The following is a 26,730-nucleotide window of genomic DNA, read 5'->3' on the forward strand; positions in this document are numbered from 1 at the left end:
CTGCTACCAGTCCTACCAGTTAGGAACTGGGCTGCACACCAGGAACTGAGCAGCAGATGATCTCTGCCTCCTGTCAGATCTGAAGCAGCCTTAGATTCTCATAGGAGCTTGAACCCCAATGTAATCTGTGCATGGGAAGTTGTGTGCTCCTTCTGAGAATAGAATGCCTGATGATCTGAGGCGGAGTTGAGGCAGTGATGGCAGCTCTGGGGAGCAGCCGCAAGTACGAATTGTTGTTAGCAGATTAGCAAAGAGGTTTGACTGCACAGAGACTATGATAAATCAATTGCTTGCAGACTTCTGTCAAAACCACCTGCACACCCTGGTCTGTATCTTCCACGAAACGGATCCCTGATGCCAACAAGGTTGAGAACTGCTGAGCTAGTTCATTTAGAGGCATGGCCTCAGTTTAAGGTAGGAATCTCCTTCTCATTCATTCATTCAGCAAAGGCCCTGCTATCATGGAACATACTTGCTAGTCAGAATGACAGTAATCAAATATATAAGTAAGAAAAATAACAGGTAGTGATAATTAAAATAGGGTGATGATGTGATATGGAGTGACTGGGCGCTGCTGTAGTGGGTGGTTGGGAAGGGCTCTGAGATGGTGATAATTCTGCTGAGATCTGAATGACAAGGAACCAGCTGTGAAAATACAGGCGAGGAGAACATCCAGGCTGAGAAGACAGCTAGTACAAAGGTTGTCTAGTAGGAGAGAGCTTGGTGTTCAAGGAACATGAAGGAGGCCAGTGTGGCTGGGCCGAATGGGAACAGTCAGGGGTCAGGCATCTAGGGTTTTGTAGGGAAGGCATTTTTGTTCTATGTGTGATACAGAGATGTTGTAGGGTTGAATGGAAGAGTGTGACATGATCTAACTTATATTTTAAAAGGCTTCCAGTGAATAGAATGGCTGGTACAGAGGCCAAGGTTGGAACAGAAAGAACAGTTAGGAGGCTGTTGTAGTATCTAGTCAAGAGATGATTAGGGTGCCTGCTGTAGAGATGGAGAGAAGTAGATGAATTGGGAGTGTGTTTTGTAGATATAGGCAGTAGGACTTGCCTCTTTGTGCCTCCCATGTTCTACATGGAGCTTAAGATAAGGGAGTAGAGGGTGACTCCAGGGTTTTGCATAGTGATGCTGTTAGTGGAAATAAGGAAGCCTGGAGGAGTACTGGATTCTGTTCTTGCCCTATTAAGATGCCTGTTAGTCATTGCTATAGTCAAGGCATAGTCAGGTTCAATAAACATTAACTGAACACCTTCTGTTCTTAGGCATTTTACAAGGCTCTGTCATATATGTTCTCTCATTTTATATTCACAACAATCTTTCGGAGGGACATTTTTATCCCCTATTTGCAAATGGAAGAACCGAGGCTCAGGGAGGTGAGGTGGCTCGGCTTGCTCTGGATTGCACCTAGATCTTCTGACTCCAGGGCTCTTTGCCAACTTGTTGCCCAGAACACATGTTGAAGGGGGCAAATTAGTGTTGCGTTACTGATAGCTTCCACTTACAGAGACGTTAGGGACCATTCGTTGGCTCATTAAGGCCTGATTCTCATGCTTCTAGAGGAAAAGACAGAGGAATGCCCGTATGCAGTGAGCTGTTATAAATCTTGACATTGTCAAGATAGTCCAAGCTCAAAAGCTCATCCCCTCAGAAACGCCACATTAACAGTGGTGACACTTTGCACTAAAAGAGCAGTTTTAGACAAGTGTTAAGTAAAATAAACGAGAAGGAGCTTAAGAAATGTTGAGGCAACATGGAGATGTTGGTTCAACTCCTGATTGGTATTGTTGGACACAATTGAGAGCTGAAGAATAGGAAGAGACGATTTCTTATGTGCTTGGAGTTTTAATTTCTATTTTGGTGACTTAACTAGGAATATTAGTAGGTTATCCCGAATGCTTGATTTTCTTGAGAAACAGAGATAGTAAGTGCCTTAACAAGCCTGGAGGCAGTGCTGAATGTGGCTTCAGGCCTGCAGGGTGACTCTTTTTGAGTGTTCTGGGAGCCACACTGGGGAGCCAGCAGGTTCAGGGGGGCAAATACTGCTGAAAATAACAATGAGAAGACCCTTGATAGAGCCCCTCCTCAGGCTTTTAGGCCACACACATTTCTTACATTTTAAGCTGTTTCTTCTCCTTAGAAGGCTAGATACATAGTGCTGATGGAGCAGATCTGTCACGCTCTCAGCATACCAATACCACCACTGTCAGAAAACCAGATTTATCAGGGTATCAATCTCCACTGGTGAGCATCATTCACGTAACCCCACAACTTTTTGCCATTCTAAAACAGTTGCTGTCCTCAGTAATTAGAACCTTTATGTTTTTTTTTTTTTTTTTTTGTAGAGACAGAGTCTCACTGTACCGCCCTCGGGTAGAGTGCCGTGGTGTCACACGGCTCACAGCAACCTCTAACTCTTGGGCTTATGCGATTCTCCTGCCTCAGCCTCCCGAGCAGCTGGGACTACAGGCGCCCGCCACAATGCCCGGCTATTTTTCTGTTGCAGTTTGGCCGGGGCTGGGTCCGAACCCGCCACCCTCGGCATATGGGGCCGGCGCCCTACTCACTGAGCCACAGGCACCGCCCAGAACCCACCACAGTCACTGCTCACATTATAGTCAAAATCCACATGAACAGAAAATTTTGCAAAAAATGTTGCAAGAAACTGGAAGACTCTAGCTTTATCTGTGGTCATAGGTAGGCTCTTTCTTATATTTCTTCCTGGTCCTCACTTTATTCTTCTATCAAGTTTCTTGTGTTTGCTGTCAGACTTCCTTAGGGCCTAACCTAAGTCCTTGCGGGCTCGGGGCTTGTGAGGACGTGCTTATTTATGTGGATAGTTACCTGTGGCCCGCCTCCATAGGGCTCCTCATTCCCTGCCATCTTCCATCTGTGCCCACTGGTCCTCTCCCAGGCAAGATTGGCTACTTTCAGGGGCTACTGCTGTAAAGAAGAGTGGGATTTGAAAATACAGGCTACAGGGTGTTTATCTAATTTGCCAAATTACTTTGTTTGTAGCCTGAAGAGAAACAGAAGCCCTCCCGTGAAAGAGAGTTTTTGTGCTCCCTTGAAACCAATCACTTGGCTCTCAGCTGGGCCATCTCTGTACTACCAGGGAACAAGGTGGCAATTCAGGTTTAAGAACAGGTATTTCAGGGGATGTGTCTGTGCCTGCTAAATGCTTCTTGAGACACAGTGGTAGGACATGAGCCTCTTCGTGGGTTTTAGAATTAGGAAATAGAGCAGACTGGGGGCCTTGGGCTGAGGGGTTGGGGACAGCAGGTAAAGCCAGAGGACTTTGCAATTCCACATATGTTTGGGGAGCCAGTGTGTAATAGCCAGTCTTTGCTTGGTGAGGGTGAGCCTGGCTAGTGGGAGGAGATCAAAAGGGTAGTGGTGTGCAGGGAAAACAGGAGCTGATGGTGGTTGCAGGGAAATAGTCTTCTCTTTTAGGGCCTCACACTTCCTCACTTAGGGTCGTTTATGATGACACAAACGCTCTACTGGGCATTTGAGAAGATTGAATGGAATTGCCCAGGGACCTAGCTCATGTCCCTTTGCCCTGCCAGAAGTCCTGCCATTAGCAATTGGTGTGCGTTTGATCAAAGATGATTAAATTTTAAGACGTCAATATTCAAGCGGCATTACTCCGGTTCATCTCTTTTTTTAATGTATTTTTCCTTTAATTTAGTGTTCTAATAACATCTCATAGCCTGGAACCTCATGGGTAACATGGGGATAAAAGTGTCTGCCCTGCCTATCTCAGTGGGTAGTTGAGAGGAATCAGATGTGAATATGAGCTTTCCTAAAGCTTCATGTAGATTCAGGGGATGATGGGGACTATGATGTGACTAAAAACTTTTTTGGCACAGAAAGCAGCATATGTATTAGAGAAGAATGTTTGGGGAGCTCAGCAAATGGCAGCTATTTTTTGTTGAATTAAAAAAATTACTTCCTTCTAATGTTAGAAAGCAAAATTCATCTTAGTGCCTACACTTTCCAGCTCAAGATTCATTTACTCAAGACTCTGGGTTTATTTAAGCTGGTATAGGTCGTGAGTGGGGAGCCTTGGAGTCACTGTCAAGGTTGTGCAGTGTATGAGCACATAGGAGATTCGCTCTTTGCCTTTATCTGCCAGAGATCCACTGACTGATCTTGTGATAGGACCAAAGGATATTTGGAGATACTGAGTGTCACACAAGTGTTGTCATTCAGAACTTTGGCTATGGGGACAAGGTGAAGGACAGATAGGGAGAATAATGATAGATAGTGCTGTTTTCCCCTAACCCTTGTCTTTAGGGGTTTCTCATCATGAACAGGAGGCTGCCAGCCCACAGACTCCCAAAGGAAGCAGATAGCAGGTTATCATTACAAAGAACATAGAATTTAGAAACGAAAATAAAGTCATGTCCCAGGCTGTTGGCTTATTGATGAAGTTAAGTGTGATGAAGTGTAAGTCATTTAACCTCTCCAAGCCAAGTTTCCTTATTCATAAAATGGGGGTTGATGATATAAGTAGCCCAGGTGTGTAAGAAAATGCTTTGAGGACTGGAAAACCCTTCAGAGGCAATAGTGGAGAGTGGTGTTATTGCCTTTTTTTTTTGAGACAGAGTCTCACTATGTCACCCTCGTTAAAGTGCTATGGCATCACAACTCACAGCAACCTCAAACTCTTGGGCTTAAGTAATTCTCTTGCCTCAGCCTCCCAAGTAGCTGGGACTACAGACACCCGCCACAATGCCTGGCTATTTTTTTTGTTGCAGTTGGTTGTCATTGTTGTTTAGCAGGGCCAGGCCGGGCTCGAACCCGCCACCTTTGTGGTGTATGTGGCTGGCGCCGTAGTCACTGAGCTATGGGTGCCGAGCCTGTTGCTTTTTTCTTATTTCCATTATGTGCTGGGCATTCTTTTTTCTCCAGGTGGAAATGAGGAAAGCTAACATTAGGGTTTGCATTTTCAAATGCCCTGGTGAGTGGAGATGATTCTCTGGAAGGAGCTGGCTTGTAAATAAAGGCTAACCCTTGAATATGGTACAAGGATTTCTAAAACAGGTGTTTAGAAGGACTGCTTCTGCTTTTCATTCTTATCTGAGATGCTCATGCTTTAACTTTGCTTTTTTGGGAAGACCAGGCTGATGCTGCCTGCCTGATGAAGTCATAGGATTCCACACACTTGCCTGGGACCAGGATCTGAGAATTCAGAGGCTGGCTGTGGTTAGGAAGGGTAAGGGTGTGGTGGGGTGGTGCACAATTGCAGGGTCAGGGAGCAGCCCAGATGGATGGTTCTGCCTGTTTTACCTTTGACTTGTTAGGATTGAGGCTTTTCTAACCCTCAGTGCCCAGCCTACTCCAGACACCAGGACACAGAGGCCCTAGGCAGGGCTTAGAGCAGAGTAAGATAAACTTTGTTGGCTTCAGGAGTTTTTGTTTTTTAACCTTTGTGCTATGCTGATTTAGACATACTACCCTCCTGAGAGGCTTAGTTTGGAGATGGGGCTGGTATCTTAACATTACCAAACCGAGATGAACTATTGTCTCTGAAAGTGAAAGCATTTTACCTGTTTGTACTAGCAACCTTAAAAAATATGACTGTCTACTTTGATTCAGTAATTTTGCCTCTGACACTTTAACCCAAAGAAATAATTTGAATTTCAGAAAAAGCCTATACTTGAAAGATACATTGATTATGGTAGTGGGAGGGGTACCTGAATTAGAGAAATGTAAATCTGTAAGTAACATCGGGTAAGGGCTTTTTAATTCACTTTGTATCTCTACTACCTAAAGCAGTACCTACCACACAGGTGCCCAGAAGACATTTTTTGAATGATTGTATTAAAAAAAAAAAAAAAAACTTACATCCATGTGATTCACCTATTTCAAATGAAGAATTCTTGTTTTTTTTTTTTTTGAGACAGCCTCAAGCTATTGCCCTGGGTAGACTGCTATGACATCACAGCTCACAGCAACCTCCAACTCCTGGGCTTAAGCGATTCTCCTGCCTCCTTCTCCCAAGTAGCTGGGACTATAGGCACCTGCCACAATACCTGGCTATTTTTTTTATTGCAGCCATCATTGTTGTTTTGGTGGGTCTGGGCTGGATTTGAACCTGCCAGCTTAGGTGTATGTGGCTGACACCTTAGCCACTTGAGCCACAGTCGCTGAGCCCATATGAAGAATTCTTAATGACATGGGATTTTTACTATGTTAATAGAATGTTAAAAAAGCAAGATATAGGTTTTTTTTTTTTTTAAGACAAGAGTCTTTTTTTTTTTTTGAGGCAGAGTCTCATTATGTCGCCCTCCGTAGAGTGTGATGGCATCACAGCTCACAGCAACCTCTAACTCTTGGGCTTAAGCGATTCTCTTGCCTCAGCCTCCCAAGTAGCTGGGACTATAGGCTATTTTTTTATAGCCCACAACACCTGGCTATTTTTTTGTTGCAGTTGTCATTGTTATTTAGCTGGCCCGGGCCAGGTTCAGACCAGCCAGCCTCAGTGCATGTGGCTGGCGCCGTAACCATTGTGCTATGGGTGCTGAGCCTAAGAGTCTTACTCTGCCGCCTGGTTAGAGTGCTGTGGCATCAGCTTTGCTCACAGCCTCAAACTCCTAGGTTCAAGCACCCCTCCTGCCTCAGTCTCCTGAGTAGCTAGGACTATAGGAAGATGTAGATTTTTATCTTTAGGAAAAAAAAAAAAATCACAATTTTTTTTTTTTTTTAATTTTTTTTTTTTAAATAGGAGAAAAACTTGGAAGGAGAAAATGCCCAAGTATATCTCCACATGGTGAGATCATGGGTGACTTTTTTCTATGTTTTCTAAAATGTCTAAAATGACTATGATTTTGAAGGAATTTTAAATAAATCATATTGTTTTAAAAAGTTCAATTTAGTTTATTCATGGAGAAAACCAGCAGTCTTAGAGCCAACTCCTCCTTTTCAAAGAACCACGCAACTTTTGTTGATGCACAAAACACCTGCATGCTTTGGTTATGTCTGTCAGCTTGGCGTGGAAGCAGATCCTCCTCACTTCAAAAGGGCCATAGACACTTCACAGTGTTGAAATTGTGCAGGTCATGTTACAGAGACATGCCCATGCATTTATATCCCACCACTGAAGTGAAGACATTTTGTAGTAGGGCGAAGAATTTTAAGAAGAAGATTTTCTGGGTGGGTGGTTAATTCTTAGAATTCTTTCACTAATTCATGGTTTTTAGAAGCTGTTGAAAGCGTTGTCTGCTTTCTTTCATTCTTGTTTTAGCTCGTGCTGTCTTAAAAGTAACTTTGTCTAACATCTCAGTTTGTTGGAGTAAGTGCTCAATGGGATGTCTCTCCAAGATGCAGTGTTATCTTGGAGCCAATATTTCCTTAGGATTAAAATCCCTGTTGCTTTAGATGGGCTTTGGCACCTGAGCGGAAACTTCTTGGCTTTTGCGTGTAGCAGGGTTCTGACAGATTAAGTGTGTCTCAGAGGAAAGGCCCACTTTTCTCACCTTGTGAGGAATTGCTGGTGACCAGAGTCCCCACCGTTGCTGGACAGTTGTTGTTGGTACTCTGCATTCACGTGACTTCTCACGTATCATTTCTCTTTTTCTTTAGCCATAACCAGCAGACCACAGCATTCAGGCATCCTGTGACGGGGCAGTTTTCTCCAGAGAATAGTGAATTCATTCTTCAAGAAGAGTAAGTATGTTTATATATTCTCCTTATCTAGGCAGAGTTTGGGAGCTTAAAGGCATTTGCTCAAAACAAAACTGCCTGGGTATTTTCTCCTCTGCAGAGGGGCTTGGAATGGGTTGGTCGATTTTATTCTCCAGTCTCCAGATTCCTCTCAGAGGGAACATACGGAAGAAAAGAGATGATGTGGAGATGTACTGTGATGGGTATTGTCAGAGCCTCTTAACCGTTCCCTTTTCCCTAAATGAATCCTTTCCCCTGATGTAACCTCTAAACACACTGGCTGTGCTCTGAGAGGACCCACTCACCGTGGTGAGATGCAGCCTCAGAAAAGCTGAGCATGGTGGTGTGTGCCTGTAGTGCCAGCTACTTGGGAAATTAAAGTGGAAGGGTGGATTGAGCCCACGAGCTCGAGGCTAACAGGCACCCATCACTTAAAACAACAACAACAGAACCCAGCAAGGTCTGACAATTAAGTTTGCAAACTCGTTTTAGAAAAAGTACTACATATCTCGTTGCTGAATATCACCATGGCCACTTTTGAAGTAGTCACCTTGGGAAACTAGGCACTGATGCCAGCACCTAGTCCACCCTTCAAAGGAATTTTGGAACTCTTTCTGTCATCGTACAGCACACAAAAAACATGAAACAACAATAATGAACGCCCCTCATCAAGACACCACCACACATTGACACAAACACAGCTGTGAGACACTGATATGCCAAGTTTTGAAACCTTACTGAGTTGTTTGTGTAGGGCTGCCAGTATAAGTGCGCAGTGGCAAGTTTGTAAACTTAATTGTCAGATCTCCATAAGACAATAGCTCTGATGGTCATTCCAGAAGAAGAGTTCCAAAACTGCTTTGAAGGGCAGACTAAGTGTTGGCATCAGTGCACAGCTTCTCAAAGGGAGTACTTCAAAGGTGACCTTAGTGATATTCAGCAATGAGGTCTGTAGCGCTTTCTAGGATGAGTTCGCAGACTTAATTGTCAGATCGAGTGTGTGTATAACACACACAAATACATATATAGCTCCAGACTGAGCTGAACCCACCTCCCAGGGAAGCCTCAAATAAGAATCCAAAGCCAGGACTTGGAAGAGAGGAGAGCTGGTGATACCCATTGTCCTTGAACATTGTAATTTCTTTCTATCCTCCTCTCCTGACTTAAGACTTTCCTGCTTCTCAGCTCTGTTTCAGTAGGACCTCTTGGGTACCCAGAGGCAAGTTCTATAGAGGGGTTGTCTACTTAAAAATACACATACAGCCCAACCATAATTTGTTTTTTTTCCAGAGATGAGGGCAAGAATTGTGTGTAAGTGGCTCTGTCCCCTCCTGCTCATCTGTGACAGTTTTGTTTGAAGAAGATATTTTGAGGGGAAGCTGATAAAGGATGTTAGCTTTAAGTATTTTTTTCCTTCTTCATATCATTTTTTTCTCTGTTTAGTTATTAAACCAAAAAGGATCTTAAAATACTGATATTTATAATATTTTTTATAGCGTTTCCTTTCCTCAGTACTTACACCTTTAGACTTTTCATTATGGAAAGTTTAAACACACACAAAAGTAGAGAGATATAGTAATAAATTCAAGGTACTCATTGCCTATCTTCAGCAATTTCTAAAACATGGGTAATTTTATTCCATCTATACCCTGCCTCTCATCCCCTAGATCAGCAGTTCTCAACCTGGGGGTCGTGATCCTTTGTAAGAATGAAAATACATCCTGCTTATCAGATATTTACATTATGATTCATAACAGTAGCAAAATTACAGTTATGAAGTAGCAATGAAAGTAATTTATGGTTGGGGGTCATCACAACATGAGGAATGTATTACATGGTCGCAGCATTAGGAGGCATTAGGAAGGTTGAGAACCACTGCTCTAGATTATTTTGAGGCAAATTCCAAATATAGCATTGCATCTCTGTAATATATTCAGTTTAGAATCATTAAAACTAGAAATCTATAATGTAAAAATTGACATTCCTTGCATGTTTGCTCTGTGCCAGTGGCTTTACATGTATATCATCTCATTTAATACAGTATTCCCAAGAGGTAGACCATCATCACCATTTTGGAGATGAAGAAACTAAGACTTAAAGAAGTACAGTCTCTTACCCAAAGTCGCATGGCTAAAAGCAGAGAGCCAGGGTGCCATCTCAGGTGAGCCAGGCTTCAAGGTCTGTGCCGCCCCTGTGTGGTGTTTTATTTAGTCAAGTCTAGCCCCTGCCATAGTCAGAAGCTGCTAAGTTATTTTGATGCTGGTATTCCATGGGACATGATGGCCAGAGTCTGGGGTTGGGGTCTGATTTTGGAATCATTAATACTAGCAGGGAAAGAACGAATGGAAGGTAAAGATTGTCTTGCCTCCCAGATTGAAAAAGAACTGTGTCAAGACAGAGCAGGAATGTGGATTCACCAAATTCCAGCTCAGATTGAATTCATTTATAGAATCCTAAAGGTCAGAAAGAAGCTCTTGGGAGGTCGCTGAGTTCAGTCCCTTTCCATAGACACCCTGAAGACATAGGCATCGTCATTATTAAGGTCTGGATGGAGAATCCATCAGAACACTTAATAGGGTTTACTTAATCAGTAAACCCTTCTCTTATACACAATTCCTTTTCTTCTCATTCTCAACAAAAGACTTTGTCCCCTGACCATTTCTGAGAAAGTAGCCTCTTTTCTCCTACCAAAATATCTCTGTAATTAACCTCAGTTCCATCCACTTTCCACTTCTTTTCAAGGGTCACTTTTTCCCTCTCATTCCCTTTTCCTAGATGTCATGGGAGTGAGTACCTGCTTGTCTCAGGTGGTGTCTGGCACAGGCAGAATGTGGCATTGAGAGGAAGGAAAGAGTCCTATGAACTGATGTGATGATTCCTGCCCCATGTGATCCTGTTGGCGAAGAGCTTACAGTTGAGTAGGGAAGATAGTTAATGAAATAAGAGATTGCAAATGAGAAATGTTCATGATAGAAGAAACAGGGTTCTATGGGAATTGATGAAGAGGACTCCAGCTTGGCTTAGGGACCATGGAAGGCTACCTCATCTGGGGAAGGGCTGTGGTTTAAACAGAGATCTGCCCAGTCGAGATGAATACCTGGGCAAAGACCTAGACCAGAGGTCCTCAAACTTTTTAAACAGGGGCCAGTTCACTGTCCCTCAGACTGTGGGAGGGCCGGACGGTAGTTTAAAAAAAAAACAACTACAGAAAGAGGGAAGGAGGGAGGTGGGTGGGGCCTTGGTGTGTGTCACACTTTATGGGGGCAAGACATGATTGCAAGAGGGACTTTACCTAACAATTGCAATCAGTGTAACCTGGCTTATTGTACCCTCAATGAATCCCCAACAATAAAAAAAAAAAAATAAAATAAAAAAAAAAAAACAACTACGAACAAATTCCTATGCACATTGCACGTATCTTATTTTGAAGTAAAAAAACAAAACGGGAACAAATACAATCACACCGCCTCATGTGGCCCGCGGGCTGCAGTTTCAGGACCCCTGAGGGTAGGCTTGGAGGATCTGTACTGGTTGAGTTAGAGTTGAAAATGAAGAGAACTGAATGGGTTCTGGAGATACTTGGGAGGTAAAATTGACAGGTCTTGGTGATTGATTAACTGTAGTAGGGGTGAGGGAGAAGGAAGGCTTTCTTGAAGTGCAGCCCTAAACTGGAGGAAGAGGGAGGATTTAGATAAAGGAAGATAAATGTGTGCACATACACATGTAGGGGGGTCATTTACAGCTGAGGGGAGCAGGACAGACCCTGGTGGTGTCAGAGGGTAAGAAGTCTGAGTTGTAGTAGAGGTTTGTCAAGGCAGGTGTGGAGATAAGTTTGGAGAGGGAAGCTGCAGCCAATTACCTGGATTGCTTCCTCTTGAAATAAACCCAGATTTACCTCCTAGGGAAGCTCTGGAGGGTGAGTGAGGCATGATTTCTCTCACAAAAACCTTTTTATTTAGAGTATGCAAATGAATGAGATTCCTATTTTGTTTCCTTTGGGGAACTTAATTTTGTTGTATCGTGTGTATGTGGTGAGGAAAAAAGGCTAGGTGGTGACGTCAACTCTCAGACTAATGTCTTTGGTGGAAAAAGGAAAACTGGCTCTTTTGTCTTCCTTCTCCAAAAAGGAACGTTGAAGGCCAAAGACTGGAGAGTCGTAACCACGTTGATGATTCCTTGCCTTCACCCCCAGTTTCCTAGAGCTGATAGAACTTCTGGCGTAGTAGTTCTCAAAGCACATGTATGACAATCAGAGACTGTAGGGGTGGGGCCCAGTAATTTGTGTTTTAACAAGCCTTCCAGGTGATTCTGATGCAGATAAAAGTTTGAGAAAACTGAAAGTTCCCATTCCTCCCAAGTTATTCCAAAGTTCTTCTCTTCACCCGTAAATGTCCTCTGGATACCTGTCATTTTCTGGGCTGCAGTCACCATCTCAGTTAGGTTGTAGTCAAATAATCTTGAGTTCATTCTGTGAGAAGAAAAAAAATTGTTTTTAAAGCCCATCTCCATGGTGACTTATCTTAGGGCACTGTTGGTGCGAACAGGTCCAACTCCCGCACTGTTGCCAAGTAGGACTCGCCTGAGCTGCTTGGAATAACTGGTGCAAACCCACCAAAAGATGCTTTCTCATTTTACAGATTAGAGGTGTGGAGAAGAAAAATAATGTGAAAGCTGTGATCTAATGGAGCCAGAGGACATGGGTGCTAAGTGTTTTGTTCCCCTGAGCAATACAGAATCAGTTGGGATAAGCTAGGGTCTGCTGCGACAACAACAAAAAACTGATCTCAGTAATTTAAAATAATAAAGGTTTATTTCTCACTTTTGCTTTATGTCTATCATAGGTCATGTGAGGGCATCTTTACTGAGGGATACTTCACAATTGCCAAAGGCAAGAAAAAGGGAACTTACTGAATTTGTGTACTGGCTCTTCTATTCCCATGGGACCACTTCTGACATCAAGGGCGGCAGGGAAGTGTGTATCTACCATGTACCTGGGAGAGAATTAGAAATATTTGTTGGATAGCACTAACAATTACTCTTAGTAACCCACACTCCAGATTTATGAAGGGAAATAGGACCCTTTGAGCCTGTCACTAAAACCTTTTTTTTCTGCATGATTAGAGAACTTGTTTTCTCATTTCACCTTCTCTGGTATGCTACCTAATTCCAAGTTAGAGCCACAGAGGATAGTGGGTGTAGGTCAATGGGTTCTATAGCCTTGTCTCCCCAGGGGGCACCTCTCACCCCCAAGGCAATAGGAAATGCCTTTGGGGGGGAGCTAATACAAGCTCAGGCTGTATTAATAAAAGTGCAATGCATAGGTAACAGGGGAGAATATTTCTAGTATATCATGTGTTTGTGAATTACTTCATTCATTCATTCATTCATTCATGCAATACAAATTTGTGGAGCACTAAGGACATACCAAGCTCCAAACGCTGTGTTCTGGCTACTAAATTTTAAGAGGGGTGTTGAGCAATTGAGATTCCCCCGAGGAGGGGTCCATTATGGTGAGGGTTTCTAGAATTCCCTGTCCTTTGATCTATCATTATTGATCTGTAGGAGAGAAGATGAAGGAGGATATGGTAAAAGTCTTGGTATGGTAAAAACCCCAACAAGGGCTGGCAGGTGAAAGTGGGGTACATTTATCATGTGGCTGCTTAGGAAAGGTGTCAGATCAGTGACTGAAAGTTGTAGTCAGGCAAATTACAACCCAGCCCATAATTTTCTAGGAAAGATATTTTCCCTTGTTTCAGGATCCAGAATTTCATTTTCAGCATCAAATGAGGTAATCTAGCTCCTAAAATTAGAGTTGGTTGTTAAAATTGTAATACTACATAGTATTACTATTATTATTTTTATACCTAACACTTAGAGGAATTAATTACTGGATACACTTGTAACTGCCTTACCTATGTTAATTTAATTTTCACAGCAATATGATCAGGAAGATACCATTTTTATTATGTGTATGAGGCACAGAGCAGTTAAGAGTCTTGCTGAAGGTCACACAGCTAGTAAGTGATTTGAATTGAGGTAGTCTGGCCCTATATGCTATTCTTCTAAACACTATGCCATACCACCTCTCATTTCAGTGGACTTCAGGAGAAAATCCTCTTCCCTGGCCCTACTCGATGTGTTGACACAGAGTAGGCTATTGTTGCATAGAGATTTTAATTGTATTTATATTTTTAGTGATAAAATTTAGTCTGTGATAGCGTCACACTTGCTAGAAAGATGCTAGGCTTCCTCCGTCATCTTTTTCTCCAGAAAATTTTGCTCCTCTTCTTAAGTCTCTTTCCTCTTAAAGCCAGGCTCCTTGTAGCCAAAAGGGCCATACACAGAGGCCTCCTAAAGGGGTAGTCCTTGGCACAGGGTACTTCCTGGACTGCAGTTTGGTGCTCACACACGGGAGTGTTTTCTCTACAGTGTTGGGCTGCCCAGGAAGCGCTGACAAACGCCTCTGCAGCTCTTGGGGAAGAGGAGGGAAACATTCCCGAGCAGTGACGCTGGCGGCTGACTGACAGCAGGCTGTGTACACTGATCCCCAGGCTCTGCCAAGCATTTGATGTTGAGGTGGGGCCTAGGGTTGAGAGAGTGTGTGCTTTGGAAGTTCAGAAGCTGGCTTTTGTGCCGAGAAGCCAGTTGCAAGGCACACAAGATCACCTTGGTGGTTCCTGAGTGGGAGGGTACCCTTGCTTGGTCTGCCTTTCACAGCATCCCAGTGAGTTTAGCTTGTTCCTTCCACTGAGGTCTGAGCATCCCTCAGTTTTCTCATTGGATTATTTGGAAAAGAAACACAAGTTGGAATTATCTGGAATGTTGTAAGTGGTGTTTAGAGGATACCACTTAGCAAGATACTACCTTGCTGAAGGTAAGAATTATCTTCCTGATCTTTGATCTTGTTGCTAAAGGGGGTTCATTTTGCAGACTTTGCTAAAGCATATGCTGGTTATGGGCTGGGGGGTGGGGTATCTCCTGCTGCTAGGAGATGGCTGTCTCCTGTTCCTCCTGCAGCTATAAGTTGGTAAAGCTGGCACTGAGAGATTTAGAGCACTGCGTGGGGATATTCCTGAACTCCCAGAGGAGTCTGCTTCAATGCTCATCTACTAAGCCCTGTGCTGTGAGGCTGATGCATTGCTGTCTGCAGCTGATATAGCCAGCACCTTGTCTCTAGACATTGACAGTCTTGGACTAGCTTTGCCTGTTGCATTTGGTTGCCATGGCAGCAGAAAAAAATGAGGAAGCATGGAAACACCTGGCAAGCAGATGCAGAAACTTAACTGTTCAGTTTTCCTCTCTGGTCTAGGAGGTAGTGTTTGTGATAGTCACAGGTGGGGGAAAAGATGATGAGGATCTCAGTTCAAACACCTGGGTGTTGGCTTGGCTTTTGGTGTTGCTGCTTCAAAGGCAGCCACTGGGGATGCAGTCTTTGCCACACAGCAACCATGTCTTTAGCTCTGTCTGTGCTGAGTAAAAACATGGTAGTGGTGGCTTTGTTTTATGAGGAAGGGAAGCTGCTTCTTGCAAACAGAATTTTTTTTTCTTCCTATGACTTGTCTTCTTGGCCTTTTCTTTTACCTCCCCCTGAACTGCTCAGCTCTCCATTAGAAAATCACTGTCTAGTGAGAGAAATGTTTGCTGTAAACCAGGAGGAGCAGATAGGCTAGAAGGGGGCCTTTCTGAGGATTGTGGATTAGAATTGTAGCATCTCTGCAACAGCAAAGCAGAGGTGGAAAGAACAGTAGGGGTCAAGGTCAGGTTCTCCACCTGCAAAGATTAAGACACAGAGCTTGGACAGTGGAAGAGACTGCCCAAGGGTCATACAATAGGGTAGGGATTTGTGCCATGTTCGGGGCAATTTTCTGATATTGATAGGAGAATGGGTTCAGCACAAGGCATATTGCAGTATTTTCATGCCTGGAGAGGGGTGCTTTTGGTTTCCAGTTCCCGGAGTGGGGTGAGGGAAGAAACTGGAACCTGTGTTTAAGAGAGGCATTGAGGGGTGATGGGAAGGAACACAATAAGTCATAGTTGAGTAATGAGGCCTTAGTTGCTGAATGAAAACCAGTGTCAGACAGCCTCCCCCTGGGGTGTTGGGAGTTTATAGTGAGCGTTGGCGGTCTGTCTGTGTGTGTCTCTATTTCTCTGGGAAAAGTGGGTGTGGAGATATCTGCCTGTTTGGGATAAGAACTTTCTTTTTGTCTTCTAATTTCTATTGTTCATTGCTTTTCCCAAACCCTTGTTTTATGGGTGTAAGCTCCTTAAAAATTTTGCTGATGTTTGAGAATGTGCCCTTTTCTCATTCACCCCTCCTCACATATCAGTAATTTTAGCTGAGCTCTCTGTGTGTAGAATCCTTGGAGCATGAATTTGGGGGCCTTTTTTCCAAGGAATTAATGGAAGACAAGGCTGGGCACAGTAGCTCACTCCTGTAATCCCAGTATTCTGGTAGGCCAAGGCAGGTGGATCGCTTAGCTCAGGAGTTTCAGTCCAGCCTGAGCAAGAGTGAGACCCTGTTTCTACTAAAAATAGAAAAAACTAGCTGGGTGTGGTGGTACATGCCTGTAGTCCCAGCAACTCAGGAGGCAAGAGGATTGTTTGAGCCCAAGAGTTCTAGTTTGCTGTGAGCTATGATGATGCCACGGAGCTCTATCTAGGGCAACAGAGTGAGACTGTCTCAAAAAGAAAAAAAAAAAAAGAAAGAAAGAAGGAAAGAAAAGGAATTAATGAAGACAGATGTCATTTATCGAGATCTTCTCAGTAAAGGATTACTGTTTCCCTATAGCTTTCTAACATCCTGTCATATCCTTGATGATTCTGGCCTTAATGATCTCTTGGGGGAAAGAGTGGGAGCCAAGTCCTTCTATACTTTAAAAAAGTCTCAGATAAGATGTGTACAGGGATGTTTACAGAAAATGATTATTGTTTAGAGTTAATTGTTTGGTCCCTTGAGCTTTCTAGAGAGAAGTGCCTTAGAAATAAAAATAAAATGTGGCTGGGATTTAAGTTCTGGGGTCTCCACTAGTAACAATTGTAAGTAATGCCTTTTATTTCAAGCAACGTTTCATGGTTTTCAAAGTGCCGTTTCAATCTACACAACTACTTTGTGAGATGAGACGTGGTTTTCACCCATTTTGGAAAACTGGAAACCAAGGCCCAGAGAATTCATGTGACTTGTGGAGGAGTCAGTAAGCTGCAGGCCTTGGCTGAGATCCAGGTATGCTGGGCTCTTTCTTTCCATCACCCCGTTGGTCTTGGAGCTGAGAAGAGCAAATGCCCGCTTCTCTCAGACCTTGGAACTTGCCATGGGATGATTTCTCAGGGCAAAGCCAGGTTTCGAAGACCAGCTTCTGTCTTCTGCAATCATTGATCTCTCTGAGTCTCTCTCCTCATATACAAATGAAGATGCTAAAACTGACTTTGCAGGGTTAAGTAGAATAATGCGGATAAAGTGCCTGTCACACAGTATGTTCTTGACAAGTATACCCCAGTCCTTCTGTTTGCTTGGCCTTGCATACCTGTCTTTAAGGGTTGGTAATGTTGGGCTTCATGACCTCCCTATTGTGACAAAAAGGATAGGCAATAGTCTGGTCATGAGCCCACTTCAGTTTGCTTCAGTTCACACTGTTGATTGAGAGGCAGCTTGACAATCCCTTTAACCAAACTCATCAAAATTCAGATACAACAACACAAAAAGTGGCTCTGTATTTATAACCTTCTTTTCTTGCATCTGTCAGTATTATACACATTTAGTACCAGATATGCAGGAAGCAGAGGCTCTCCTTTTATACCTGGGGAATGAAGGGACAGTGAAAGTGACTTCCTGCCCAGGCTCACCTGATGCATCCATAACAAAGTTCAGAGTAGAATCAAGCCACTTTCCAACTGGGCTTCTCCAGACTGATTTCGTTTAGTCCTGACTTCTTTTGTTCATTTCAGATGCAAAGCAGTTGAGTTAACACTCTAGCTCACTGTTTCCAACTTCAGCCCACACCCCTCCAACAAAATAATCAGCATTCATGTAGCCCAAGCCAAAGAAAGGGAGATCTTTGTTCAGAGTATCCCACTGTATTTTGGGAATCCAGATAGACAGAAACGTGACAAACAGCCTTTTAAGTTAATATGTTTTGTTTGATGACACCAAGAGTCTGTGTGTGCAGGTTTTTTGGTTTCTTCTCCCCAGATCTGAAGTGAGTGACTCAATGTGCCTGAAGTCATGCTGGTGAGAACTAAGCGCCTTTCACAGTTGCTCAGCTCAGGGGCACAAGCTATTTTCTGGAGAGAGGAGACAGTTCTTGGGAGAGACTTGCCAGTAGAATACCAGGAGTGCACTGTCTTAGGAGTGTTGACAAATGAGTGTCTGTCCCGCCAGGCTCTTAAGTGGGAAATACACCTGTAAGATGTAACTAGCTAAAGGCAAATGTACTAGAATCCAGGTGAGTGATGTCCCTTTCACTGTTGTCTCTTCAAGAGGCTATACACATGCACCATTGATGTTTCCATTGCTCAAACCATTGATGTAAACCATCTCTAAAAGTTTCCGTCAAGCCAGTTTTTTAGCTTTTCCATAAACTCCTTTTTGGATACCAAATGGTATTCTCAAACATGACCTCCACTTTATTTTTTAACTAGTTGTAATTCCAGATAACTTGTGGTTATTTCTGAAAGTCATGCTCATCCTTAGAAGACTTGAGAGATCATGACCCATGTTGAGGAGCTTCATAGGAACGGCCTCTGAGGGTAGATCTTGTTACATAGACAAATGGTAGTTGCATGTGTCTTATTATTTCAGGGAGCCAAGTCAGGGACTTTCAGCAATAATTGAGTCTATGACTATGGCTTGAATTGGGAGCTGTCTCTGCCCACAGAGACCCCTGGTGAAAATATACTCCCTGTTTGCAGAGACAACAAAATCCCCTCCTTGGGGCAGATTTAGTTTGAATTTCAGTCACATATCCTGATAAGCTTTCTCTGGGTGTGGCTAAATGGTATAGTCTTTGAGAAAAGGGGTTGTCTTTGTGTGTTTTTTCCCATTCTTTTTTCTGCCTGCCTACCACTGCCCCTCATGGATGTTAGGGACACAACCAGTCCCTCTCTAGCCAAAATCTATTCCCTGCTTATTCCCTAGATGGGAGTGGTACCCTCTTTCCTCATTTACCTAAGGTTATGGGGCAGCCATCTTTTTTCTGATACTACTGGCTGGGAGGTCCCCAGCTAGCATCCCAGAAGTTAGGGTGGGCGAGGGGGATCTGGGGTTGGGATGCATGGGAGGGCAATTACAGTTAGAGTTCAAAATTGTAAGGTACAGCAATGGCAAAAGTGGCCATTTGCCCTGGATTTCCTGGGACACAAATGCAGATGCTCTTTTCTTTGTCCTAATTGATGGAATATAAGGTAGTAATTTAAGATGATGTGAATTAGTTTAAAATAATGGAGAAAATATTTAATATTTAAATGAAGATACAAAATCATAAACACAGCATAAACACAATTATATATAAATAAAAAGCACCTTTATTTGCACTCCTCCTATTTCCTCCCCCAAAAAAGGCATAAAAAAGAACGGAAGTAATTATACCAAGTGTTATAAATGCTTTCTCTTTCAGTATCAGGACTGTGGGTGATGTTTTTCTCTCCTTTCAGCTTTTCCTTATATTTCTCAAATATTCTATAATAAGCCTCTGTTTGTGTCTTAAGTGGGAGCAAATTACACTTGATAAAATCTCAAACAACTCTTTTTTATCGTTGGCCCTTGTGTTCTGAATTTTTGCTTAGAGGTACACAGTTGCCATAACTAAGGCAACCTGAGAACTCTTTCCTTGTCTCAACCTCTGGAAATCAGAAGAGTCAGGCAAGACCAGGTTCTAGGAGGATGTTTTGGACATAGTTCTGCCAGAGGCAGGGGGTGGATAAGGCAAGGCAGGCACTCAGAGTCCCTTCCCACCCCTCACCAGTGATTATCTCTTACTGCCAACAGTGAGCGTGGTGACATTTTGCCTCTGAGTGGGGAGCAGTAACAAAAGTCTGGCTGGGACGGAGGCTGGGGGTGGGGAATCTGGAGTGAGTGCCTGAGCTGATAAGGAGCCAGAGATCTTTCTGTCTGGAAGGACTTGCACCTCTAGCTGCCAAGCATCCTGCTGGCCTCATCTCCAGGGTGCCTTCAACGGTAGTCCTGCTGCTGGCACTGTTTAGAGAGCACACAGAGATCCTGGCTACTTCTGCAGAGAACTTCCATTATGGAGCAGGATATCAGAGCTGTGTCTCAGGGTGCAGGATGGGTTATTTATCTTATGAGCAGCAGTGATCTTTGAAGGAAACTACGTATCTCCAGGGTGCAAACTAAGATTTTCCTCCTGTTGCATCTCTCTAAAAGTGAGCCGAGTGAAGGACATCCAGAGTACTTCTTCCTCAGCTGCATCCTGCCCAGATTCCCCAGCTTCATTCATCTCAGGGTCCTGGCCCAGGCCTCCAGAGCAGATTTTCTCCCATTTTCAGGCATAGAGCCTCAGTTTACTATAGTCTTCCTAGTCTCCAGTTGCCTGAATCCTGTTGCCTATTGGCAGAACCTTGAGACTTCTGTTTTGGGAACCAGCTTGCTGATTCTTGGAATCAGGCATCAAGCTATTCAAGGACAGATATTGAATGTGTTTGGAGGCATTTGTTGCTGCTGCTTTGGAAAACTCTGGCAAATGTTGAGGTTCTGTGGAAGTAGGTGAGAAGGACTCTCTCTGGTGTCTCCTGGGTGTCATACTGAAATGTTGCCAGAGTGCTCGCCCTCCCAGGGAAGCTTCTCAGTGGGAAGCTCCGTGTTGCTGGATGCTGACAGGGAAGTCCCGGGGATCCTCCTTGGGACCCAAGGCTTGTTTCATTTCTTCTTGCTCTCCAGGCATGGCACAAAGGGTTAATATGTCCAATGGCTCTATTTTGGGGCAAATAGTGTGCTCCCAGAATAGGTCTCTTTGTTGAATAGTCTATTTTGGGAGGCAAGCCCCATTGGCATTTATGTAAGCGATTCTCTGTATCTGGGGGTGTGGATGTGTGCGCTAGTGATTTCTTGTTGCTAATTATAAACAGCTTCTTTTGGGAGCCAGGGAAATGGAGGTGTGTGTGTGTGTAAAGGGTTTGGACTGCTTTGCTTCTTGAGAAAAGTGGTATGCTTTGCTTCAGATGGGACAGTCGTCACAGATACCTGATAAAGGGAGTGAGTACGGGGGCCTTAGGACAATAGGCAGGGATGACAGTCTGGATCCCTTTGCAGGGTGTTGGGATGTCGACTGTAGAGATGTGCCATCTGTCATTCTTATTTCCCTGAAGCATATGGGTAGGCTGGCATCCTGGCCCTCTGGCTGCAGTCTGGAATCTGGTGGTCTCCAAAAGAGAAGGAACTCAGCGACCAGTTCTGGAACAAATCTGACTCCACTTCCCACTCTGCACCTTGGCACTTACTCACGGGATTCCCCGTGCCTCCCCACAGGCCAAATCCACATATGTCAAAGCAAGAGAGAAACCAAAGACCGTCCAGCATGGTCAGTGAAACGTCCACAGCTGGGACCACTTCCACCCTGGAGGCCAAGCCTGGACCCAAGGTAAGCTCCAGGCCACTTGTTCCTTCCTTCTCTTCTTTTATATTTTGCTAAGCCCCTCTGTAACAGGAAGTCCATTTGATCTTTTCTCTAGGTTTGTGAGGGAGACCAGTAAGAAGTGGTCTCCCCAAATGACAGATCAGAATATTGAGGCCAAGAGGAGTTGTAACACTTATTCAAGAAGATAGATAATTACTGACAGTCCCAGGAGTGATGCCTAAGACCTTAAGCATGTTCTTCACTTTACGGTTGGGAGATTTGGGGGCAAATGGCCCTGAGGAAGAGTGCCTCTGAAAGGGCCCAGAAGTTTTTGTACTCAAGGTGTGGGAACACTGACTAAGGAACGGGAAAAAGAACCAGCATTGTGGAGAGAGGGAGTGAACCCAGATAGGAGGGGGAAATATCTGGAAATTGGCAAAATCTGTGACCAAAAAGTAGCTTTGCTTCAAGAAGCCATAGGACATACTAGAGCTAACAGCTGCTACTGAAAGTTGATTGAAAAATCTCCTTAAATTTTTTTCTCTGTGACCCATCTGGGAATTTTGCTAGGTCTTAGGCTCTCCTTTTAATTATAATGCTGTAGCCATGTGCATGCGGTTGCTGTTCTTTTGATCAAAGGGTGCTGCCGTTTAGAGTAAGGCGGAGAGAGCCGGCAGCCTTCCTAACAGGCAGGTGCTTTTTTGTGCCTCTCTAAATCCCCTGCTGCTAGAGTTCAGGTCTACTTTTTCGTAGATTATAAAGTCCAGCAATAAAGTCCACAGTTTTGGGAAGAGGGACCAGGCAATTCGGAGGAACCCCAATGTTCCGGTGATGGTGAGGGGCTGGCTGCACAAGCAGGTAAGCAGGCCGAGGACTGAGCGTGGGGGAGGGAACAGTTCTTCCCCTGGGAAGCCAGGAATAGGCACATAAGCTTTCTGTTTCTGAGTTTGGGGCGCAGGTTGATTCTGCCCATCATGCTGAGAGATTTGCTGTTTGTTCTCATGAGTGGGCTGTCTGCTCAGTGGTTATAGCTTCTTTCCCAAAACTAACTTGACCACTTTGGCCCCGGGAGCTGTTGGCTACCATGAAACCTGGGCCATAGTGTGGGTGGGTCAGCATGAATCCAGCCTTACTGCCAATCTTCTGCCAGCTTTCCTGATGTCAAAAAGTCTTTATCATCATTTGGCTGAAAAATTCCATCTTTTCCTCTTTCCTTTATCTAGCACACATATCTAGGTAACTAGTATCTCACATTCCACATCAGCCAGGCTCAGCTCATTAATTCCTCAGCCCCCTCTCTCTCTCTTCCCCCCAGACTGCTTTTTCTGGATTTGAGTGATGGTACCACTGTTCTCCCAGGCATTCAGGGTAGAAACTTAAGCATCATCTCCAGATCCCCCCCACTTCCCAAGTACACAGTCAGGAAGGCCTGTTGGCTCTGTCTTCACTGAGGCCATTTGTCATTACTAACCTGATGGCCAGTTGATCTGTCTCTTGTCTTCTTGCCCTCTTGCCATGGCTGAGCTGTGAGTTCCCAGCACCAGAAGCCATGTGTCTTTCACCCCTCTTCTCTTCTTGCTGTTCATTCATTCCCAGAGCTTGCCCTGTAAGTGCTCTCAGAGCAGGTATCAAGAGGTAAGACGTGGCTCCTGCCCTCAAGAAGCTCATCTACCAGGGGAAGCAGATAGCACATCTCTCATCTGTTAAGTCATCCTCCAGCCCCAATCTCTCACATAGCATCACACCCAAAAAACCCACAGAGCAACAATATCAAATTTAGTGAAGCTTTTGTGGAAAGGCAGAGGAGGGAATTACATTGTACACCACGCAGAAGAAATCCCGGAGGTCCCCTTGGAATCTTCTTCCCTAGTTCTGTTCCCACAGCAGCTCTAACAGTCTCTCGTCAGACTCTCCAGCATTACCCTTCAATGCTCCCATTCTCCCCTCACAGGTCTTTTTCCCTCTCTTTTCTTACACCTGCGTGTCTTGTTTTCTTGACCAGAGTCATTTCTCCTATTTGTATCCCTGTCCCCATTAAACCAAGGATATTCCTTAGAAATGGAGAGGGAGAGGAAGGGGCTTGTAAATAATTCTTCTCCCCAACTCCTACCCCCTAGCCCAGGCTTATTGGCTGTGCCGCAGCTGTAACAGAGATCTGTGTGGACTGCTGTGGACCCAGAGCAAGTGACGTTTGAACCAGGCATAGGAGGATAGAAGAGAGTTCTCAAAACAAAGCAAATACCATGTTGCCAAGACCTTCAACATCTGGTTGATTTGCAAAAGATAAAACTGATAAATTGTTGAAATCATCAAGTTAAATTTGATTTTAGCATTTTAGTAAGAAGAGGATGAACAATTCACATTGTGTTTAAGTTTAGAAATTGTCGACTTTTTTTTTTTTAAATTCAAGGCTGTCAAAAACTTGCAGAAGGAAGACATATTTTAACGGTTATCTCTAAAGCTAAAGGAAGCTCTGGAGTTTTCCTAGATTTGGGAGAAAACTGACCCTAAAACATTGCTACTTTCTTACCTTGGCCAAGTATTTTTGAATATTCACAATTATTTAAAACACTCTTAACAAATGGAGAGATGTACATTTCAGTTGCGTAAAGATGGATTTTTTTATGAGATAATTTGATAGCAAAGAGAATCCAAATCTTTTTTTATTGACTGGAAGGAAGACACAACAGCAAAATCAGGCCCGTCTGGTACAGAACTGAGCTTAGTCAACTAGAACTTTGCCTAGTTAGTTAGATAACGTAAACTCTTTTAAATCCTAAGTAATTTCAATTTTCCAGTTAGCATAAATGAAGATATTTTATAGCTTAGCACCTAAATAAGAAAAAAAAATCCAAATTTCCTTTTTGTTGAGAGCTGATTCCTTTCTTCATGGGAAACCTATTTTTTTGAATTCACATTTTGCTGTCTAAAATAGATGGCTTATGTTGGTTTCTAGGAGACACAATACAAACTCCTGGGGATAAATTGTCATTGAATCTGAATTTTAATGTCCTGTTCAAAGAATAACTATTCAGTAGCTAATTTAGTAAAAGAAAGAGTGAATATGGGCAAGTCTTGCTTCTAGAATCCGGGTGAACATGACTGTAGAGAACGGTATGCTCAGATATTGCCCTGACTGATGTGCTTTGCTTTGCAGGACAGTTCTGGGATGAGGCTGTGGAAGAGAAGGTGGTTTGTACTTGCTGACTATTGCTTGTTTTACTATAAAGGTGAGCTGAGGCTCTGGCCACCAAGGGCTCTTTGTACTGGACCAAGTGGCAAGGGGTACAAATGGTGGTCTTCTCAAATTCAATGATTGGACCTGTGGCCTGAGCTACATAAGAGCTTATTACCTTGCCAAAGTGTTCACTTTTACATTTGTGGGTGGTTGGTGACTCTAGTTTTACCAGTCCTGACACAGGAAGTTTAATCTATTGAGTTAAAATAAACAGAATCCAGTTTGCCTACTGCTTATGATCTCTAGATCCAGAGTCATCTCAGCTTCTGCCCTACTTGGGACATAGGCACACCTTTAAGGCAGTCTGGACTGATGAGAAGTATGGTGTAACCTATCACCTGAATTTATCCTATATAGTATTGGATAGGCAACTAGTGAATTAAATTGGCCATCTGAGCTTTTATGGAGCCCTAGTCTATACAATTAAGAACTATGCATTGTTGGGAAAGAGGTCTCAAAATGTGGAGGAAGAGATTGACAGCTTACTTTTAAGATGAGACTACACTGTGATTTGGTGCTTTAAAAGACATCCATAGTTCTCAGGCAGGTGAGAGGGAGTGAGAAGTGAATTCCATGTTGGAGAATCTGGACAATTCCACCGTGCCAGGAGAGGGTTCTTAGAAGAGGTAGGATTTGATACAAGGTTCCCCCCCCCCCACCCACTGACTAGCCTTTACATATAATTCAAGTAAACTTTGTATGTAGTTTCCCAGATTCTACCAAATTAAAGAGTGATAGCTTACTGTAATGTCAGAGAAATTAAATATATGAAGTGACTTATTAAAGCAAAAGAAGAAATTAAAAATTCTTTGTAACTGTGACACAAGAATTTCTATGTAATTCGAGATTGTTTAGCATAATACTAATCAGTATTACTCATATTACTCTCAAGGTTTACTTTATTATTGTCATAACAGTGCTATAAAATTATGTATATGACAATGACTCATAACAATAAATATAACAAGGCATCTCCAATAAAAAGAGAGAGACAGGATTTGAGTTGGGCTTTTCTGACTGGGTAGAGCTTTGAGGAGATGGGTGTTAATACAAGAGGAAACAACTTGAGTAAAGTTCTAGAAGCAGAAGAATGTTGGCCAGGTGCGTCTTGTATGGAGGATGTACTAGGAGATAAAGCTCAGGAGGTGAGAAAGAACCAAATGAAAGGGCTATCACAAATAGGCAGGGGAATTTGGGCTTTGTTTTCTATCTAGTGGGGAATCAGCAAGTAGCTTTGAGGATGAGAGCAACAGGACCCACTCAGTCACTAGACAGTAAGTTACCTCTGGTAATGGAGATGGTTTGATGGAAGGAGAGAATAGAAGTAGAAAATAGGATTTTTCACCCATGCTGTAACATGGCCTGTGAGATTTGCTCCATCCAGAATGCCCTTCCTCATCCTTGAAAACACTTTAAGCATTTCCTCTGAAGCCTTCTCACCTTCCTCAGACTGTGTGTCACTCTTGCCTCTGTGTCCCCAGAGCACTGGCTCAATTTCGGATGTTAGGTTGAATTGAGTGTGTTTACATGCCTTTCTCCCCTCTTTGGGAGAGGGCCCTGTTAGAATTCCCTTTGTGGTTCCAGCAATAGCACAGAAGTGCCCAGGGAGCACTGTATATGATCAGTTAAGAGGAGATTGCTGTAGTCCTTGGGGGTAGAAGGGGCCCTAAAGCAGGGCAGTGGATAGACCAGCCCAGGGAAGATGCCCAGAAGGTGGTTCTGATGTGTTTTTCCATTCAAAGACAGCCGAGAAGAAGCAGTCCTGGGAAGCATCCCTCTACCCAGCTATGTGATCTCACCAGTGGGCCCTGAGGATCGCATAAGTCGCAAGTACTCCTTTAAGGTACCGCCCCTTTCCCTCTATCCTAGCAGTTCCACCTTAAGAGACTTGGTGTTCTCAAACCTTCATAAAAGCAGCTGCTTTTTTTTTAGAAAGTTTTACTGTTTATATAATTTTTATTTATTTTTTTCTTTTTTGAGACAGACTCTCACTATGTTGCCCTTAGTAGAGTGCCATGGTGTCACAGCTCACAGCAACCTCAAACTCCAGGGCTTAAGCAATCTCTTGCCTCAGTCTCCCAAGTAGCTGGGACTATAGGCGCCTGCCACAATGCCTGGCTTCTTTTGTTGTTGTAGTTGTCAGTGTTGTTTGGCAGGCCCAGGCTGGGTTGGAACCCGCCAGCCCCAGTGTATGTGGATGGAGCCCTAGTGGCTGAGCTACAGGCGCTGAGCCAGAAAGTTTTACTCTTT

General features: G+C 43.6%; 1 protein-coding gene across 6 annotated transcripts in view; it reads left to right on the forward strand.

Moving 5' to 3' along the window:
- The window catches only part of PLEKHA7 (pleckstrin homology domain containing A7), a 226,704-nt gene that overhangs the window by 121,948 nt on the left and 78,026 nt on the right, over positions 1 to 26,730 (forward strand). For 5 of the 6 annotated variants that reach the window (XM_053562386.1, XM_053562387.1, XM_053562388.1 and 2 more), the window contains 5 exons: positions 7,597 to 7,680; positions 21,155 to 21,266; positions 21,996 to 22,100; positions 24,400 to 24,472; positions 26,223 to 26,323. In XM_053562386.1, coding sequence (XP_053418361.1) covers positions 7,597 to 7,680; positions 21,155 to 21,266; positions 21,996 to 22,100; positions 24,400 to 24,472; positions 26,223 to 26,323 — 475 coding nt within the window. Of the gene's footprint in view, positions 1 to 7,596; positions 7,681 to 14,328; positions 14,552 to 21,154; positions 21,267 to 21,995; positions 22,101 to 24,399; positions 24,473 to 26,222; positions 26,324 to 26,730 lie in introns of those variants that run through there. The other variant, XM_053562391.1, reaches the window with a different exon arrangement.

Source organism: Nycticebus coucang, chromosome 14, assembly GCF_027406575.1.
Source record: "Nycticebus coucang isolate mNycCou1 chromosome 14, mNycCou1.pri, whole genome shotgun sequence".
In the NCBI taxonomy this organism is placed as follows: Eukaryota; Metazoa; Chordata; class Mammalia; order Primates; family Lorisidae; genus Nycticebus; species Nycticebus coucang.